At 33.1% G+C, this 21,399-nt stretch overlaps 2 protein-coding genes and 1 pseudogene across 6 annotated transcripts; 1 reads left to right on the top strand and 2 right to left on the bottom strand.

Annotated features, from left to right (window-relative positions):
* The first annotated feature begins 680 nt into the window (after positions 1-680).
* On the top strand, positions 681-3,378 carry LOC104711228 (uncharacterized). Of its 4 annotated transcripts, none has more exons than XM_010427907.3 (11): positions 681-1,067; positions 1,190-1,343; positions 1,425-1,481; positions 1,576-1,638; positions 1,730-1,798; positions 1,956-2,048; positions 2,125-2,229; positions 2,308-2,385; positions 2,519-2,647; positions 2,731-2,836; positions 2,938-3,378. In XM_010427907.3, the coding sequence occupies exons 2-11, from the start codon at positions 1,236-1,238 to the stop codon at positions 3,126-3,128; spliced, it is 999 nt and encodes a 332-aa protein (XP_010426209.1). In that variant the 5' UTR covers positions 681-1,067; positions 1,190-1,235; the 3' UTR covers positions 3,129-3,378. The 4 variants fall into 4 exon arrangements, 3 of the variants coding, with proteins under 3 accessions (XP_010426209.1, XP_019084793.1, XP_087323982.1); XR_015567415.1 differs by having other exon boundaries at positions 703-1,067; positions 2,312-2,385; XM_019229248.2 differs by having other exon boundaries at positions 703-1,067; positions 1,595-1,638.
* Positions 3,379-5,880: 2,502 nt separating this feature from the next.
* On the bottom strand, positions 5,881-8,006 carry LOC104711227 (transcription factor TCP14 pseudogene; annotated as a pseudogene). The gene has a single exon (XR_015567080.1). The product of XR_015567080.1 is annotated as a transcription factor TCP14 pseudogene (transcript).
* A 7,333-nt stretch (positions 8,007-15,339) lies between these two features.
* LOC104711226 (uncharacterized) lies at positions 15,340-17,542 on the bottom strand. Its single transcript, XM_010427905.2, has 4 exons — positions 17,281-17,542; positions 16,231-16,869; positions 16,049-16,147; positions 15,340-15,826 (listed from the first exon to the last, which is right to left on the bottom strand). Exons 1-4 carry the CDS (start codon positions 17,434-17,436, stop codon positions 15,467-15,469), a joined length of 1,254 nt encoding a protein of 417 aa, XP_010426207.2. The 5' UTR covers positions 17,437-17,542; the 3' UTR covers positions 15,340-15,466.
* Positions 17,543-21,399: the final 3,857 nt, after the last annotated feature.

Genomic DNA, 21,399 nt, shown 5'->3' with positions numbered 1-21,399 from the left:
TATTAAATGATTTCGATATGTAAATGTTTAAACTTAGTCTTATAAATAAATTTAAAATTTATAATTTTTCTAAATATTTGTTATTGTTTCCTAAGATTTCTGAAACAATAAATAGAATCTGTTTAATTATTTTATTACATAATTTCGAAATTATTTTATTAAATAATTTTGAAATAATTTTATTAATGATTTCTAATCTAATAAATTAATAATTGCTATTTTTTGGGTAATTATTTTCTGGTTACAACAAATTAATATTAAGATTCTGTTATTATATTTTGTATTAAAAATACAGTGGCATTTTTTGTAATATCTTACATAAAGTAAGGTTATTTGTTTATAGGGTTGCTTAAATAAGTATATAGATGGTAAAATTATTTGTATTGTTATTTTAAATTAACTTTTTGTAATTTTTTATTATTATTATTAAATCATTAAGGTTTGATCTATAATTAATTTATACATATTGGATAATGTGATTTAGTAGAGTCCAACTTTAGTAAAATTAGGACGTAAAGATGGTGATATAATTACTTGATTAAAGATATTTTTGTATTTTGTAGTGTATTTATTATGTGCAGCGTTTTGGGATTAAGGTTTAACAATTGAGGAGAAATTGTTGTGCACGCTTTAACTTTATTTTTTATGAAACCAAACATTTTGGGCGGTTTATAAACGAAGGGGGGCCGTGTGGGTCAACGTAGGTGGGATAATAAAGGCATGGAAACGGTTCGTCGAGGGTTGGTGACGTCTGTCGTCCGGCGCTGCTGGCGTGTGCTTCCCACAAACTCCTGTATTTTATTGTGTACACTGTACAGTATTGAACGTTCGTTCTGATTTAATTAACCGGACGGTTCAGATACAAAATCCATAAGCCGGAGATCCGGATCTTCCCGGTTCGTTAGAACCAGGATTTCAGAGCGGGTTAGAAACGGAGTAATCTTTTTGCCCAACCCCAAAAAAAGCTTCACGGCGTTTTGTTCTTTGTTCCTCGCTTCGTTTACGCCGCCTTCACTCGCTCTCCTCTTTGAATCAATAGCCATTTTCGCTTCTCTCTACTCCAAAAGGTTTGTGTCCATCTCAAACCACAGTGAATCTAATTGTAGAAACTTCACCTAGCTCACTCGAAAATCTAAATTGATCGCTCTAACAGACTAACTTTTATAATCCCGTTTCTTCACTTGAATAGGTCTCTCTTCCCAGTTTAATTCTGGAAAAGGTTTAGTTTTTCTGGAATGGAAACGACTCAAAGAGATGAGCTTTCTAGCTTTTTGAATGTTCTTCCTCCGGTTGATTTCTGTTGTATCTATGGTTCGACATTGCACCCTAATAACCAAGATAAGGTCTTTATTCTTATCCTGGAACGCTTCTGAATCAGTTTGGTAATTGGGTATTGAAAAAAATGCAACCTTTTGCTGTTACAGTCTAAAATGGTGGACTATATACTTGGAGTCTCTGATCCTATGAAATGGCACTCTGAGGTGAGTTGTATCTTCTGATTATCATTTGTTAGGTTTGGAGCTATTTAAAAAGCCCACAGGTTCTAATTAGCACTTTTTTAATTGTGTGACCAAGAATCTGAAAATGAATTCAGATCATTATGCTTCATGGATGGTTCACCTTGGTGGAGCTAGGCTGGTATATTTCTCTTTGATGTTACTTACTCTTGCTTTGCTTAGACGGCTTAATCGAACACTGAACACACAGTTTTCTTAATGTCTGAGAATAGATTACGAACGTTGCTGATAAAGTAGGAGTTGGAGTTCACTTCAATCCATTTGTCAATTGGAACGACAGGGTAAGAACTTCCTCTAAACTGCAGGATTATTTAAAACCTAATGAAAAATCTAGTTTTTTCAATACAAGCTTGTCTTTGTATATTACATATGTCTATATTCTGCACAGTATGATCGCATTGTATGTAAGCTTAAGCCATTTTGTGAAGCTCCTTGCAGAAACTCAAGTATGGGGTTGTTCGGATGAACGACCTAGTACAGGACATACTGGATTGGAATAGGTTCTACTTGAGTGGCCGTTTACAAAAACCGGTATGTCAGTTGCTTGGTGTTTTTAACTAACAACTGTAAATCGTGAGATGTTTAAGGGAAGTGTTGTTGGTTGCAGGTTCATTTGCTTGTTGATAATCTGGACATAGAAGATGTGAATTCTGTTAATAAGAGAGCTGCGATATCTGCTGCTCTTCTTCTCTTGCCACCAAAATTCACCGAGGTTTGTTTTCTGTTCAGTGCTCAGGAATTTTGAAGTTTTCTTAGACTGTACACTATAACTCACCGAACTCTTACACAGGAAGATCTTTACGCCAAAATATGCAGCCTTTCCTACATGGGAGACTTGCGTATGTTTTTTGCAGAGGACACTAATAAGGTTAGAGACCCAATTCCTGTTCTTGATTAGTGATTACATCAGATTGTTATGATTGTTTGCAGAACATGTATATTACTTTACTTTTTCAGGTGGCTAGATATCTGATACATTATTTCAATCCCTTGCCTCTTAGGTGAACAAAATTGTGAAGGGACAGTTTGATCTATTCCAGTCAATGTATAAGCCTTTTCTTGAAGAGTGTGAGACCAAAAACTTTTTGAGATCCTCATCGGCTGAAGCTAGTCACACTAGATTAGTTCAGGTATACAGAGTGTATATTATCACCATGGATATAACTCAATCTTGAGATTGCTCTTATACCTATCCTTCTCAACATGTGAGCAGGATTCTAGCGTTTCAGCAACACGTTCGCTGGTCTCTTCTCTCCCTGCATCAGTGAGAAGCCAAATGGGGAAGTCACTCGGGGAGAAGAAAATAGTCAGTGAAACAGGTATCAACTCCGATCTTCTCTCTAGTTTTATATATGATCCTATACAAGGAAATGGAGTAATAATTCTTGATGGTTGAACTGGTATACGTACATATGTATAGGTAGAGTTACGGGAGAAGTTTGTATAGGTTCAAGAGAAGAAGCTGCGAAATGTATGGAGAAAGTAATGAGGCGACGGGTAATGGTTTCAAGCGGAAGACAAGCTGTGTCTGGTTTCTTGGCTGCTGGAGCTATTAATGCAACCATGTATCTTTCCCAAAAGATGCGTAAAGCTTGGAACTCTCGGGCGTGACTTTGCAAAAACTCCCCAAGAAGGTCTAGACGCACAAGTTGATGATTCTTTTTTTTTTTGGTTCTAAAAGTAACAAATCCCAAGGAGTTTTGTCTTCCAATGTCATAGATGACAGTAGAACAACAATAGCAACAAGGCCCACCTATATAAAGGTACTATGTTAGTACATTTGGGCTTAGGTCAATGAGAGCCTATTGTATTTCTCACCAACAGTCTCTTGTGATAATAATAATCATTATTATTGATAAAACACTCACTATCATAGCCAAATCCATGGTAGTCTACTACTAGTCTAGTAGTTAAGTATGTTTGCACTTTAGGAAGCCTCAAGATTCTTCAAGTCTCAGATTCATGAACACCATGTAAAATTACTCACGTTTACAGGCACACGATAGAATCATAAGAAAAAGAGTACTCATTATACTCGAACCATTTATATATTAATTTAAAAATATGCATTATTTAAAAATAAAAAGAACAACACGCATGTATGGTTTCATTTGACCCCGTGACTAGTTGAAGGTTGACACTTATAATCGTACATTGCTACTACATACTTTATTGTAATTTTTTGGCTATGGGTCGGGGACCAATTTTTACGTTTCCGTACGACGATGGCTGCCAAATTTAAACCCCATGTGATCTAAAACTTACCCCAAACTGTAACTATTGAAAATTGTTTGAATCTCTCTGTCCTACAAAATGAGTTGACTAGTTTGCGTACGTTTGTCCGAATTTTAATGGCATATATTTCTCTAGCAGACTAATCCGTATAAATAACTACTACGTCAACCATAAATTTATTAAAAAAATAGAAATCATTAGATATCGAAGTTAGCTATATCATCATAAAATGAGAACGTACGTGAGAATCTATAAATACAAAAAAAAAAAAAAATATAGTGTCATCCATTAATTAATTTATTACGAATTTAAAACATTAGATCGGAGTTAGCTAACATTTCATAATGACGACGTGAGAATTTATAAACATAGGCAAAAAAAATAGTGTTCAAAATTTTCATTTTGTAATTAAACCACCTCAACCTCCAAGTCGATTGATGTTTGATGTTTCACAAAAAATATGAAAATAACGTCGTTTTTTATTTATTCATGGTCTGATTAGTTGTAGTAGTTTTAGTAAATTGGTGTGTTTTGCCATTTTTATTACAGTGTGAGTGCTGTGAAAAGTTTTTTTTTTTTTTTTAAAGAGAGAATTTTTGTGTCAGTGAGGAAAAAAAAAGTGAACGTTGGTTAGGGAGATGATCAGATGGTGAACGTAAGGAGTAAGGTCCACACGACAATCACTGCACCTGATAACGTTTTAGGTCCCACGCCTCTTACAACGCTACAGTCCTCATGTCACCACCACAATCAATCTCTCTCTCTCTCTCTCTCTCTACTTATTAAATTTCTGTATTTATAAATATTTTTTATTTTTTATACATTCAATGATAATAGTATATAGTCTGCAATAACAATTAATTCACATTTATTTTTATTTGTTTTCTGTCTCTATCATTTTCGTAAAACTTATCATAATGTAGATTTTTTGTTACATAAAAATTATTATTTCAACATTAGACTCTGAATAGTGATGGAACTGCACGATTTAGTTAATTCAACAATCGAATCCAAAAATGAGCAAAAACTTTATATTATATATGTTCTTTTTCGCCATATTATATATGTTCAACATGTATAAGTGAACGCAACAAAAAAAACAAAAAGACTTTGAATGATGTTTGCAGATAAAACGGACTAAATCGCTTCAATGTAACGAATCTATAGGCTGCAAATAGATGTACAAAACTGAACAAAATTGAAAAAATGGGTTGAATAAAATTGGGTTGAATAATATTCAACTCATTCATCTTCAAAATAGTGGTTGAACAAGTTGAAAATTTTTGCTGTAGGATTAGTTTATTTTTTCAACATTTTAAGTTGAACGGGCTGAATAGTTTTTTCCAACCTCTTCAACCTTTACAATGCAAATGGTGAAAATTGGTTGAATAATTTTTTTCAACCTGTTCAATTTCTTCAACAGTGCAACCATTTGCAGCCTTAGCCTTAGTGAATCAATTAATTATAGTTTGGTGTTCTTTTGTTAGAACGTTTAGTCAAAAACGAAAATAAAATTGTGAACCATCATAGTTTAGGACTCGTCTTTCAAAACTTAGATCACTCTCTAATTCAGTTAGTCTTTTTGATTACAAATATTTGAACATCATATACAAAAATCATGAGTGATTATTGTTTAGTGGGGACAAATGACAAAGAAGCAAAAGATAAAATGAATCATATACTAAAAAAAGCATTTAATATATTTTCATAGCATATAAGATCAAACGAGATATTTCTCTTTTTATATGTTTGTTGTATCGTTTTTTTCGTTCGACCATGTAAAAACAAACGAGACACTTTGCTGTTTTCTATTAGCTTTGAAACAACTAACTTCAAGGGCCAAGTAGTGAGAACGAGATTGGTAGGCCAAGAGATAGGCCCATGATCTCATTCCCCCTAGACAAAAATAATTTCTCAATGTTATTTAGCATAATGTTTTACCAAAATAACAATAAGATGGATGTATAATGTTTCAATTCATGGAGTAGAACCAAAATTATTTGGAGGAAAGCTTAAACTTTTCTTTATGCGTAATTAAAATTTTCTTAATGGATAAAGAAAAGTAAGATGATTGAGAATCGAGACAGACAGTGACACTAACAGATTAAAAAAACATTTAAAAATAATATTGATAAAAAAAAAAGTGTCATATTCTCCTCAAAATCCAAAAAACCTGACATAAAAAATCTCGTGTACTATTTAATCACTCACTCACAAGAAAAATCAAATTTAAATCAAAGTAGAAAAAAAAAAAAATCAAAATTAAAATAAAAAAATCTCACGTGTTTTGTTTTTTTTTGTTACTTAACAAAAACAAAAAAAATTACTACAAGAAATGTAAATAAAATTAACGGCGAAAACAAAAGTATTACACAGCCGCCTAACGCCTTTAGCCGCCACCGCCGCCGGCAGAGTAATCCACGGTTAATCTTGTGGATCCTCTTCATCACCACCTCCAAGTGATCCACTAGCCTGAGATTCGCCGGAAACTTGCCGTCCGTACTGATTTAAACCGGAGAGAATATTATGATGATGATGTTGTTGCTGCTGTTGTTGATGATGATGATGTCTCTGTGTACTATGATGATCACCACCCCCACCGTCACTTCTTCCTCCTCCTCCTCCTCCTTCATTATTGTTATTATTATTATTATCTTCATTGATCTCATGATTACTAGTTGTTGCTAGCTGTTGTTGTTGTTGTTGTCCAGTAAGAAATGCCATTGGCGCTGTGAAATTCATAAAATGTAAACCGCTCGAAACCGCACCGCCCGAAACTCCTGAAACGCCACTTCTGTATAACGCAGCTGCCGCTGTGTTAATTGAAGGAAACGTCCAAACAGGCTCGCCGCCACCGTTTCCACCGCTACCACCAATGGAAGCTGTCATAAGACCTCCTGTTTGGTTGTTGTTACCACCACCCGCGGCGGCCGCAGCCGCTGCAACCATCCAGAAATTTCCCGGTATCTGTTGCGCGGCAGCGGCTGCTGCGGTGGCAGTAGATCCACTGTTGCTAGATTGAAGAGTATAGCTCCCGATTTGATCGTGTTGGTGCTGCTGCTGTAGTTGCAAATCCGACGTCGTTTGGAGTCTTCTTTTCTTCTCTGAACTTAACTCATCTGAATCTTGATCTCCTTCTTGTTTTGTCTGATTATGGAAGTTCAAAAACGACGTCGTTGGTAGGAAGTTATCTATACCAGGAAACAAAGAAGACGTCGTTGCACGTCCCTGTAGATGAGGATGATGAAGAAACCCACCGCCACCACCACCTCTTTGTTGTTGTTGTTGTTGTTGAAGCATCGCCGGAGAAAAGATATTATTAGGGCTAAAAGTGGAAGCGGCGGAGCGGAAATGAGAAGGGAGAGACATGGAAGAGCCTGAAGAACGGAGAGAGATGTTTAAAGAAGTGAAATTCGCCGGGATAGTTCCGGTTCCGGTGGCGGCGATAACTGATGGCTCAGCTTGTTGAAGTAGCCACTCTATAGTCTCACCGTCGGACTTATGACCGAGCTCTCTCGTTAGCTGAAACACTCGAGCTGCACATAACGCCGGCATCCTTATCCTCCTCCCTCTTCCGTCTACTTTTGTGTGTCGGTCTTTAGTCGAAGCTCGTTTCAACGGAGGCTTTTTAGCTGCCACCACCGCCGTAGAGTCCTCTTGCGTTTGTGATAACTCCTTCTGCGTTGTTGTCTGCGGTTGCGGCTTTTGTTGCAATTGCGGTTGAGGTTGCGATTGAGATAACTGTTGGTGTTGATGAAGAGAGAAGAGAGAAGATGAGGAGGAAGGTGAAGGTTGTTGCTGTTGTTGTTGTTGATGGTTGTCGTCGGGGTCACGTTTTCCGAGGAGTTGGAAAGGGAAAGTAGGGCGGTGGTGATGGTGAAGGTGACGGTGGTGATCGTCTCCTCCTCCTCCGACGTTGTCTCCACCGTCCATTATGACATTTAAGATACTAGATGTTGGCTTTTGCATATATAAGTGAGGAGCTATAACTATTTTTTATATATATTTATAAAAAATTAAGGTTTTGGTTTTTATTTATATGTGATTTTTTTTTTTTTGGACAAGAGAGGGGAACCAAAAAAAAAAAAAAAATCAAAAGTGTAGATGGATGTTTGAAGGAATTGAGTGAGAAGGAGAGGATAAGAGTGAGAGAAAAATAGAGGAAGAAGAAAAGCTTAAAGAAACAAAGATCATGAGTGAGAATTATATGGGTGAGGAGCTTTACAAACCATATAAAATTAAATAACTTAAAAATAAAAATCTCATTGCGTCTTTTTTTATTATATATTTTTCAAACAAAACAACTGTTCATTTGCTTCTTTATATATGTATATATATATGCTTCATCTCTCACACCATATGTAATGAAAATAACTATAAAACACTCTAAGAGAAAATGTCAACAATGTGAGTATCATTTAATAGTTGAAGAAAAGAGAAGTAATATCACAAAATCAACGCAAATCGATTGATGCAATTAGCAAACAGAATAAACTTGAAATTTTCAACGTTAATTACAGCTATGTGCTATCAAAATCAATCCGTTAAAGAGTTACTTAATCCGTGTCTTAGATTTATTTTCTTGTGCTTCATAATATGTCCTCAAGTTTTTATAATCAGCATTAACAAATACTCCTTCCGTTTTAATTTAGTTGTCGTTCTAGGATTTAATTTTTGTTTCATATTAGTTGTCATTTTAAAATTTCAATGCAGATATTTGATGAATATTCCAATCTTATTCCTACTGTTTTAAAGTTTCAACCAATAAAAAAATATAAAATATATTAATGAAGGGCAAAACATAAATTTAATAATTTTCTTAATTTGTATGCAAAAACCTTAAACGACAATTAAATTAGAACGGAGGGAGTAGTAGAGTTGTAATGGAACAAATATGTCACTGTATCCAGAGATTTATGTATTTTTTATGGGATCATCGTTATAGACATTAATAAGATTTATTTTCTGCTTCGTCTTTTTTTTTTTATATATGTATAATCATTAAAAATTTGGAAAAGCCCCACCGTGAAAAAGGGCTACAATATTTCACCGTACAGCAAAAATACTTTTTTCACGACTAGTTAAAAATGGAAAAATCTGAACGTTGTGTTAATAAATGAGATGAAAAAAAATATGTAACAAATGTCATCTTTAACATTATAGTAAATGTAAGAAAAAATATATATATTGAAGGGTGATATGATATGGTTGGAGAGAGTCGTTGTGGATGCAGAGTCCACGTGAGGTGTCCTCTTTTATCATTCATTCCATAAAGACAATGGAGAGGTCGACGAGAGTGTGATGGGGCCAACACTCCTCTTCTCTCATTTGGTCAAAAATTTAGAAATATATTTCAAAACTTTTGGTCCCACTTCATTCACGTAATCATTCTTCTCCTGCTACTTTTGCCGGATTTAACATTATCATTATTATTCATTTTTTTTAGTTATTAGTATAATTTAAACCTAAAAAAAGTTATTCTATTTGATATCAAATCTGACTAACGATGAGTTTCCATGATCTAATTGTGATTTTGTATCTCACTTTTATGTTCCAAGTGAGTGATACAAATCTTCCACGAAGAACACTCATGCTAAAAGAACTAAAACTATATATTTGTAACATTTATTTTCAGAACAATTAAAATTATTAAAAAAAGAGACATAATGAATCAAAAGTATGGTAGAGTAAATGTTGGATGATGATAGCTTTGGGATCCCCTCTCTTATTTATTTATTATTTATATAAAAACTTTGATAAATATGCATGATTATATATGATGATGGTGCTTTGCTTTCGTCTAATGGGGTCTTAATTAATTTTATAACTAGGGTTGAATTAACAAAAATTCCGGGGACTAGCTAGGGCTCTCAACCTTGAATAATTACTTCCTTTAGTTTATTACTACTAAACTAAATCACTAATCAATTGGTTTTGTACTATTAATTAATTATTGTAGATTGAAGTCTACTCCCACCTAGGACGGAATCAAATGAATTGTTCATATTCATAAATCATAAATGTAAAATGACAGAAACACAAGTGGCCGGTCTAAATTATAAATATTACTTACCATGTGTCCTGTAAATTATATTATTTCCTACATGTAAGAAATTACGCCCCCAATAATCCAATACGTACTTACGTTGTAATGAATAAAATACTGTTTGGAAGGTTGTATCTAACATTACAAGTGTTCTTTTTACAGGTAGGTTTACTATACTTTTGAAACATGATGTCAAATAGGGTGGTACCGGACCTACCCGGTCCTTGGACAATATTTTTTTTTTTCTGTAATGAAAATTATATATTATTACAAACTTAGATGGATATACAAAAGGGTCAGATGTATAATCAATTTTTAGAAACATAACCGGAAACAACTCCGGAGACAAGACCCAAAGAAAATTAAAGGAAACTAGCGAGACATGCAACATACACTCAAAATTAGCGCAAAGGTCTAAAACCAAAATGGATCAAAACACATTGCTGAAACAGAAAAGCTAAGACAAATTTGAAACAAAAGCCAAGTACTACACCACCAACAAGACGAAAAAACAGCCCTAGAGATCTTAAGTAGACGAAAAACCAAAGAGGGTGGCCAAGGCCAAACCAACGGCAGTCAGCATCATCCTTATATTGCGAATAGATACTACCTCTACGGCTCTACCTCTCAAATTAAATATTTATAGGCTTCTTGAATTGGTCTTTAGATAAATATATATACCCACATATATATACGAGTTATGTTAGAATAGATAGTGTTTTTTTTTTTTTCTTGTTAATATATAAATAAATATATATATAAGCTAGATATTGAACTATTTACGACTGAACGTTTTCTTAGTTTAAAATCTGTTATGGTTACGTTTTTGTTTTAAAGTTTTTCTTTGATAGACAATAAAACAATATACAGGCAAGAAATATACAATTAAGGATTGGGATTTGAAATAAATATGTTTCAATTTCGTGAAACAATTTACTTTAATACAAAGAAATTGATTGGTCTCTTTGATGTAACATATCTTAGCTTATTGTACAAAACAGGCTGGGCATGTTTCATTAACTAAATGAATGATATGAGAGGTGGGTCATCTTCTAAGTTCCTAGCTAACATCTATCTCATGTGTTTTAGTTTTTTTCTTGTCGCAAGCTTATTCAGTTTATTATTCATTTTGTTTATAGACATATTAATTTGTCACATAAAACTAAACTACAAATACAATAATATTTTTCATTCTGATAATTGCATGGAAATGAACTTATTTTTCTTGTTTAAATCTAGGGTAACATTTATAATAATCATCTAACTTGTTTCAATAATAGACTTCTTTAGAAAACTCATTATAATAGCATGACGAAAAAAAAAACATTAGAAATGAATAGATCTTTATATTTTATGACAAAAACGATCATATCCTTTATTTTTTCTATATCTTTAGAAAATAATACTAATAGATAAGCTAAGTATATTACATGCATATATGAACGTCGTAAGGACTCATTTTGATTAATGTTTCTAAATGGAAATCGAGATAGCACTTAACTGAAAAAAGGTTTCGTAAAAAAATAAAAACCATCAAAGTTGCCAATAATTATCTCCATCTCCTGGAAAACGCAGATCAATTATACGAAGACATAGATATATAATACATTATATAATTTTTATGTTCTTTTAAATGTTTTCATGGTCATATATAATGGATTTAAATATGTTTTTCTATACATATGTTCTAAAGTACTTCCCTAAGTTAATTTTTTTTTTTAAATAGCTCAAAATTATAGAACAATAAGGAATTTTAACTTATCATGAGGAAATAGTTACACTATACAAATATTAATATCAAAAATGATTCTACAGATTTTATGGTATTCACTTTCGAAAGTTTGCTGCGTCCATTTTTTTTATAGCTATTAGCTAGTTGTATTTTTGGTAAGATCGTTCCATCTTTACCCCATTACCCAGGTTTGAATCTAGTTCATGCGGTCATGTCCCCATGATTTACTTCTTTTAAATGTACCCCACGGTTTTCATTTAGTCGGGTCTTCTTGTTTTTATTTGCTCTCCATCTAACAGAAAAATTAAGAGCGATGCTATAGTTCATGTTCCTTAATTTTTTTCTCAAGCAGTTGAATAACTTCACCTATTTTTGCTCCAGTTTCTTCGTTTAGTTTGTCACCTTAGCTTTTGTTTTACCATATTTTTGCAAGTAACCAGGCAGTTTTTTTTTGTTAATTAAACCAAACAGTTGTTAACGTCGAAAATAGCGAATCAGTACGTATCTCGCATATGTCTAAATGATAGTTACATTTACATTTTACTATTCTTAAAAAACCTTTTCTTTGATATACATTGTAGATATCCTTGACATATATTTTGTAGGAAAAATATATTAACGACTAGATTAAGACCCATGCTAAAGTACGGATTAAAATTCCTTTTATTTATATTATAATTTTATAATAAAATACGAACCCGAAGATCACTATTAATGCTAGATTAGGATCTTAAAAACTTTTAAAATCAATCATATAAATTATATTTATTCTAAAATTATAATATAAATAAAAGGAATTTCAATCTGTGCTCTAGCATTAAGGTTTAATTGTTAATAAATAGAATACGATCTCGAAGATCACGATTAATCTTGTTAAATTAGCGAGATTTGATTTTTTTTTATGATTGAGAATATATTTTTATCCTTTTAATAACTTTTTTATTGATGTGGTTTATCAATAAAATCTGTGGAAAATAAATTGGTAATATTGTGATTTTAGATATTTAGAACCATATACGTGATCTTCCGAAAATAAAGTTTGGAATATCCATAAACTATCAATTTTGAATAACCCATTTAAGATTTCGGTTTTATTTGTTATAATTAATATATGAATTAATTTATAACATATGTATAACCTATTTGTAACCATTTATTAAAATTATAAAGTATACCAAAACAATGTTGTGTACTTCCCTTTTATTATAAAGGGGATTACAACCAACCTACACATCTTTTCATACAAAATAGTGTGCTACTATTGACTTACAACATTATCAATAATTATTTTATTTAAAAGAAAAAAAGAGATCGATATTCAAAAAATGAGCTTTACAAATATCAAGTTAAGAAAAATTTTAAGATAGATATTTCAAAAATGAGCTTTAGAAATATCACATACAATAAGAATATATATATATTTTTTTTTAAACTGACCTACAAATTGATCTATAACCAAGTACTACATGTTGGCCAATGTATAGGCACTTTTTTAAACGTCAGAAACTTTGTAATGATCGGAAAAAAATATTATTTAGGGCGGAAGAAATTAATCAGTAAAGATAGCTTAGAAAATTAAAATTAAGAAGTGAAGGATTTAGAAAAAGTTTGGTTAAAAAAAACTTAAAGTGTGATATTGCAGGTTGTAACCAGCAAGCTTTTACAGATAAAATACAACTTCTCCATTTTTTTGGACCCACTTGTCTCTAACCTTGTGATTTTGTTTTGCCACTATGCTTAAAATGCACCAAAAGAAGTAGTAGACACAGAAACGCATAACTCACCAGCTCATGTATATGTACTACTTGTATAGTAATTTACATAATTAGTGTATGTTAGTAATTTACATAAAAAGAATAAAGTTAAGGGTAATGATAAGGCAAATAATAAAGAATAACATATCGTTTTGTTTTTATATACAAACTTTGTTGCTATTGTAACTGTAAAATCTTAGTCAGGGTATTCGAATCCAATTTTGTTACCCAAAAGCATATTCGAATACATGCAGTGAAATATCGAATAGGACATTATGTTTAAGAAAAAAATCTGCAAAGTGTGAGATCAATTAGCCTATCCGATCGAGTTAACAAAATGTCAAAACATATAGGCAAAAAAAGTCTACAAGATTTCATAATCATAATCTGTTAATGCAACAGTGATTAGTCACTTTAATTAAGCAGTAACCATTTTGAGGGAGTTTGGTTGAAAAGGTGAAACGCAGTCGCAACATTCATATATATATACAACGATTGGTACAGCTGGTGGTTTGGTTCGTATTGATACAAAGTGTTGCGTTTGAAGAGACCACATGGCGTTTGCGGTATCGTTTGCACATAAATGTGGCTATTGAAATAGACATCTTACCATCTAACAATTTTGCCAGATGCTCTGTTGGCATCTTTTGTCCAAATATTACTTACACCTTTAATATCTCTTCCTTATCTGTTTTTTTTTTTTTTTTTTTTTTCCTTCCATCTTTTAATTTTCAGCATCGATCAGCTTATCTGTATATAATTCATTTATTATACTGAGAGCTGTATTGCGTTTTTATAAGAGTTTCAAGATGAAATGAACACAATGAAGTTAAACTTTAAACCAAAAAAAAAAAAAAAAAAACAATGAAGTTAAACTACAATATTGCATGGCAAAACTATACTGTGAACGGTATAGATCAAACTATATATTTAGAGCGGACACCAATTTATCGCATACCAAATTTATATATATGTAAGAAAAAAATCCGTTTACACCACTACGAACAACAAATTATGAATGATTCGACAAACGGATTCGTCCGCTAAACCCGCTACAACCATTCGAAACCTAAAACTTGATACCTTATGGTTTCACAAAAGAAAACAAAGCCTTTATACATTGTATGTGGGGGTAATGTGTATAAATGAGCTAGTTTTTTTCCGATTTTCTGGTAGGGGGCAGATGGAATCTTTTCCATTATAAGAAGTCATGGGTGGGTGACGTCATAAATGTTATTTTTTACACATAAATTAGAAAGAAAAATGGGATTTTGAAAGGTGTGGATAACAAAGGGACTTGTGTCTGCATCGCATCATATCAATGTTGCTTTTCTATCTATCTTACAACTATTCATTACTACTTATTAAGGGGGGAAGATTATTTAATGTCTTAATCATAGTTATCATATTAATACATTGGGGATATTAGTATTATTTTATCTTACCGTCAGTTGGTGGATTCAATCAAACAGAGCTCCGTTTTACAAAGTTTTACTTTTTCGTGTTGTTTTTTTTTTTTTTTTTGTTATAATTTAAACTTTTAGGTAATTAAAAAAGAAAAATCTAATCACGGTGAAATAAAACTTGCCTATGGACTATATTATACATACTGTTTCACTGATTACTCCATGCTGGAAACTCTATATAGCCACAAAAATACGTATTCATGTATCCAATTTTTTTTTTTTCTTTTATAGCTAGATTTCAAAGTAAGAAACAAACTTTCATCATATATTTATATTATATTATATAGATTTCTATATATATATTTTATTATATTCGCACATATACTATTCTATTCCCCAATGACGACGAATTCAAATGAGAAAAATAAAAATTAAAAAATACATAGTGCTCCAAGAAAAGGATTTTTGATAGCTGTGAACACGTAACACGTGGAGACGAATAATCTTATCTTAATAAAACCGAGAGAATTTAACATTACCCAATTATATCGCGCCACGTATGCACATGAGAAACCCAAACTTCGCAACACGTGATTCCTTTACCGACGGCGCGTATCAAACACAACAATGTTCTTTTATCCGACGTGGATGGAGAAAAAACTGTTTGACCTTTTTAAAACCGAACATAATGTATACGGTTCGGTTAAACCGGGTAAAAATTTTCAAATACAAAGAAAAAGTAATGTTTTTTTTTGGTTACTGAAAATTAAAAATTCTCAGTCGTAATCTAAGGAACATTCACCACCATCTTCTACATGAAGCCCATCGTTTCCTGATGGCCATGATGATTTAGCGTCCGATTTCGGATCCGCTTGTAAGTACTTGAGTTCACTTCTGTCATGTTGTACCCTTCCTGTGATCTCTAGACACAATCCGTTTCGGTTTTTCTTGTTGTCTCTTTTGGAAGAGCTGCTGCTGCTTTTTGGCTTCTTCTCGGTTGGTCCCGGGTCTAAGAAGATTGGAATGAGTTTTGCCGTCGGGTTAGGTTTTATTCTGTTCACGTTTTTAGTCTCGGGTGGTCCCAGGATCCTGTTCCCTGATTCTAGTTCTGAGATATCATCTTCATTTAACAGAACCTGTGATGTGTCAAATACATGAATCATCAGTACTTCGATATGAATCTAGCAAATCAAACATGCCCTATTGCAGACAAAATGTAGGTAAAAAAAAGATGGAAGATATGGATAGTCACATTGCCGAGAGACTTGGATACAGGAAAATCTAGTTGCTAGGTAGGCATTCTATGACTTATCTTTATGTTCCGAACGTGTTGGGAACTGGTGGCTTTTGAGAGTTACCTTACGGCCGATTAGATCAAAGGTCATAACCACTTTGCTCTTTTTGACTCGTTCAGCTTCTTCAATCTCCTCCCGTTTCTTCCTTACTAGCTCTTTTTCCTGAAAACAGAACCCAAAATATTAACTCAATGGCGAAACAAACACCAAGTTTTGTTTTACCAATGGAGACTATATATATATACCTCAGCAGAGAGCCAACAACTACTCTCACTTTCATAGTAATCGCTCTGATCATCAATAACCGTTGTACGTGCGGCCGAATTTCTATCATACTCTACAAGCCTTTTCGCATATGCTTCAGCTGCCACATCAGCATCAGACACTGGGGTATACCCTTCCTCTAGCCCAGCATATGAACTTCCTTCTTTCAACACAAGTGCTCCACAGAAACTGCAAGGCCCTTCTCCTTCTTGTTCACAAACTATTTTGCCACACGACAAACAGTTGCTCACTAATTTGTGTCTACGAGCTTGGCATGCACAAGGTTTCCCTTGCTGAAACACTATTGATCCTTTAGCTGCCTCTGCTAGCGAAATCACCTTTCCGCCTTTTTTCTTCTTAGGATTGACTTGTTGCTGAGGAGGAGCTGTTACTTTCCCATTTCCAGCTTGCTGACTAGAAGAAGATGTTTTCTCTTTCGGTGTTTTAAATGGTTTCTTGATTCCACTAGAAGCACCGTTATCCACTTTAGGCTTAACATACATCTGCAGTTCTGGACCTGAACTGGAACTACTACCTGCAACATGGCTGGTTGGATCTTTGTATCCTCTTCGCTGTAGATACTCTGCAATGATGCTTTTGCCTTCTTTTCCGATAATATTCTAGATCAAACCATCAATAAAATCAATCATAAGTTTTCAAGTTAATCCATTTGAAAGTAAAAAGTTTCTAGTGATAAGATCATCTAAACTTTAGTGTCTACAGTAACAAGAATAGTCTCAATGAGCACTAACTTGGTGACATTGACTCTGAAGAGATCCTTCAAGCGACTCTCTGATTCAAGAACTATTCTTACTCTCTGATTCGTACTAACTAAATTAAACAACCAATACATCAAAAAAATGAGCTCTTCAACAGTTTCAGAGAGCTTAATTCTAGAAACCTCATAACTCAATTGAAATCAATTCAAACCTAAATCACTATCCCCTTCTCCATTGCTACAAAACCAATGAATCTAAATTATCGAATCTAAGAAACAGAAGCATCAGGAGAGTAAAGAGGGAAAGATTTACGTCGAGATACTCCTTGGCATCGACAGGCTGAGCTAGATCGCAATAGGAGACTAAACCGGAGATTACATCCCGATCGAAATTCAAACCGGTTTCTGGTCTCCGGCAGAGATCAATTAACGCTTCCTCTACCCACTGTCCCACCGCCGTTCCCATCATCTCCTCCGATTCTCTCCGTCGCCTTTAGCCTCTTCGAAACCCCCCGACAAGGAAGAATCGCTCCTCGCTCTCTAATCGAAAATACATTTTTTTGTTTCCCCTTAACAGGCTCGGCCCAATAATAACGGGCCTATATGTGGTGCTATGTTTGAACTTGGAACTTAACCCAAATATGTTAAACCTGATTTAATAGACACAACCAGCCAGAGCTTTGTAATTTAGAGGTTTGTAATAGTAATTGTTGAATCAATTTGATACTAGTATGCATGTGTGAATTGTAGACGACAAAAAAATAATAATACATACTATACGATACGAATACGATGATGTATAATCTTTTAAGCAATTTTTCTATAGTTTATTTTATGCAGTGTTCGAAAAAGCGGTCTAGGCGGTCGCCTAGGCGCCGTCGCGCTAGGCGCTTAACCGACGCCTAGACGACCGTCTAAACCGCCTAAAATCACATATATTTTGATTTAATATATTTATCTAATTTTTAACTATATATAATTAAAATTTAAAGTTTTACATTCATATACATAATTACAAATCTTTAAATGTTGTTGATATCAATTAAAAACTACATTTTTTCCTAAGTTTTGTTTATGGTTTATTACTTTTATTTATCTAACATATATTTTTGTCTACAATATTACATATATAATGTTCTACGTTGAAAACGCCTAAACCGCCTAAAATCGCCTAAACCTCCGATTAAACGTTCTAGGCGCTAGGCGTTGGGTTACCGCCCAATTACCGCCTAGCGCTTTCTTGAACATTGATTTTATGTAATTGATTAGATTCAAAAAGTTAATAAAGCAAGTTATAATACAAATTTGACGTACCAATGTACCATCAGCTTTTATAAAGTGGGTAAAGAAATAAATAAGGAAACAATAAGTTATGTGTATGTATAAGCCATGGTCCAAGGTCCCAATACGATTTGATTAGTGGAACATCTCGTGCCCCCACTTCGCATTGCCTGTATCCGACAATCCTCATTTAGAAAACCCCAACACATTTTGAAAGTGTGAGAACTTATGATCTGAACAATGAAATAAAGATTTCTTTAAACTCTCTTTTGATTAATAGAAAATCTGTTTACAAGTTTGTTCTAAACAATTTTCTAATCTCTCAAAACTCTCTTTAAAGAAACCTCACGCTCTCTCTAAGTTCTTAGCTCTTTTCTTTTCTTAAAGACTAAAACTTAATAGCTAGGTTAACTTTCTCTTGTTTGTGCTCAAGCTTACAATCAGCCTTAGCACCCTATTTATAGAACTAGACCTTTGCCACACAAGAAGCAAACTGCCTATTCTAATCCTAATAGGAATTAGACAATTTCCTTTTTCTTTAAGCTTTAGGAAATTTCCCTCTTTCTTCATGTTTACATTCCTATTGTAAACATGAAGCTCTTTAATCTTCTAGAAGCTTCTTGGGCCTTCTAATCCTGTGTAAATCTTCCAGCTTAATAAACACCGACATAAATAACCTGATACTCTGTTTTTGTACTAATGCTGAGTTCTTCTGAAGTAGTTTATCCTCTTGTTCAAATGTTGCATCTTCACATTTCTCGAAACTATATTTTACTTTAACTTGATAAATTTAAACAAAAATATTGTACTTATATATCTTTGCAGTTTTTTTTTTTTTTTAAGATAAGTTATGAAAATCGTTTTATGTTTTATTTTTTAAGATACCAATACAGAGTAGAGCTATGATTCAATTCCTTGAACTGACTTATAATTTATAAATGTTTAGATCGTAGGAATAAGCCATATCAACTCTTAGATATCATATCATGATTAAACACAATGTGAAACAAATCCAAATGATAATTGACTTTACAGATAGACATACCTTTTAACAAAAACAAAAAAGAAAATAAAATTGACTTATACAGATCTCGAGCTCATGATAAAAGTAGTTAAACCGTCTTGGATCATGTCACGTTAAAGAACTATAACAAGTACCAATACCATGGTCCTGGATAATATGAATGAATAAAATTACCAATAATTTGCAATTTCACAGCTAACATATGAGCATATTTTAATAAATGAATTAGTAGTATCAACAACAACAATAACACAACCCATGTATTTGCAAAAATTCCAAATCTTGCTATTGAAAGATCGAGATCTTGTTGTAATCTTGTTTCTCCCGTCGACACGTTTGAACGATCAGAGGCGTAAGTATAGAATCGTCCAAGTGATCACATAACGACACGTAACAACTGAAAACGGGGACCATGTACGAGCTACACGATAAAATATTGCTTTTTGGAGTGGTTCCCACAAACATACCCAACAAAAGAAAGCAAAGTGTGGCTTGCTTTGATATTCGGTGCCAATGTGTCTTGTCCTAGATCGTCGCTTTCTATATCCGGACAGAGTTTAGGTGGTTGCATCGTGGCCGTACACGCCTCTATGCATCACACACCCAAGCATTTTGTGATAATTGTTTATTTTGTTGTCATATGTTGGCAACAATTATCATACATAGTTCAAGAGCTACTATAATTGAGCTGATTCTCAATATTTTATTGTATGTCAGATGTGCTGCGTATAAATTTTATTAGAATGTAAATTTTTGTATGTAGATAATTCGCTTTTATAAGCATCTAAACCAAATATGATTTTAATCATAATTAGTTATTTTGAACGTAAGACATATAATCCATGGGATTAGTATAGCTCGATTTAGAACTCCGAACTAAAAAATACGAGTGCGAGTATGTAGTGTGTACACATTCGCATAATAAAAATACATTTGTAATACAATAATACGTATATAATGTGAAAACTAATAAAAACCACGAAAGAGAACTAAGCAAAAATACCAAAAGATTAATAAAAACGAATTAGTATGAACTCGACGAAATAATTGAAGTCTGGTCTATTCGACCCATATAGTGACCCGAAAAAAAAATAGAATTTTGATGTGAGTGCTGTCTTTGTTTTGTGCCACAAAACTTGAAAATTCAACTCCATACGCATTTATATGAAGACGACAACAAAAAATAAGACTAATATTTCTGGAAGAAAAAAAGAACAATAATATTTGATTGGTTAATCTATAGAAGTTACAAATCCAAATCATATACCGACAGTGATTAGACGCTAACGCAACAAATAAACTTTTTATTGTTGATATTTTTCCCACAGTTTTAGCAACATTCTAATTTTGGAGATAACTCGACCGATATGGTTTTTGGTGTCATGACCGTACTTCCTCAAGAAATATATTGTTTCGACTAAGATAAAAATCAACTATAACCAATCATTAGTAGCAAATTTAGTTGGTTAAAGAGTCGTTAGATCCAAAGGTCGAAAATTCAAGTTACGTACGCTTAGAAGAAAAGCATTTCCATGTTCACAAGGCCGCCTTGGTTAGGCAAAACCGCAAAATAATTTCAAGGCATACCCATAACTTTATATATTGTAAGTACATGTCCATATATCTTTTAGTACTGAGACACTTTGCGTAATATTTTCCACTTTGGGTCAATTTGTTTGTGAGATCATTTCAAACTGAGAACTAACTAAAACTAAAAAATTAAACAAGAAAACTAGAAACTAGGCTAGCTAACAAATTCACCCTTCTTAGATTAATCTACTCATGCTAACAGTTCTCTCTATCCCAATATATTCAGTTAGTTCTTCTTCATCTCGCAATAATAGCAGGTTTTACTTTTTTGTTCTAAGGCTTTATTGATAGACGTAAGTGAAAATTTAAATATAGCGCGTTGCCAACGGATTGAGTAAGTCAATAACTCTACTCAAAATTAAATGAATGGAAAATAGTTTAGACTTTAGACTATCGATAAAATGCGTTAGTTTTTATTTTTAGTTTTATTACTGTAAGTTATATTCTTAACATGTAAAGTCAAAAGATAAATTTCAGTAGCAAGTGGTTAGCAGAAACAGCTCACTGGATTCCGGAAGAAAGTACTGTATTTGCTAA

The sequence above is a fragment of the Camelina sativa genome, chromosome 9, assembly GCF_030686135.1.
Source record: "Camelina sativa cultivar CO46 ecotype springtype chromosome 9, ASM3068613v1".
In the NCBI taxonomy this organism is placed as follows: domain Eukaryota; kingdom Viridiplantae; phylum Streptophyta; class Magnoliopsida; order Brassicales; family Brassicaceae; genus Camelina; species Camelina sativa.
The sequence above is the reverse complement of the archived record's forward strand: the minus strand, read 5'-3'. Positions and strand labels throughout refer to the sequence as shown.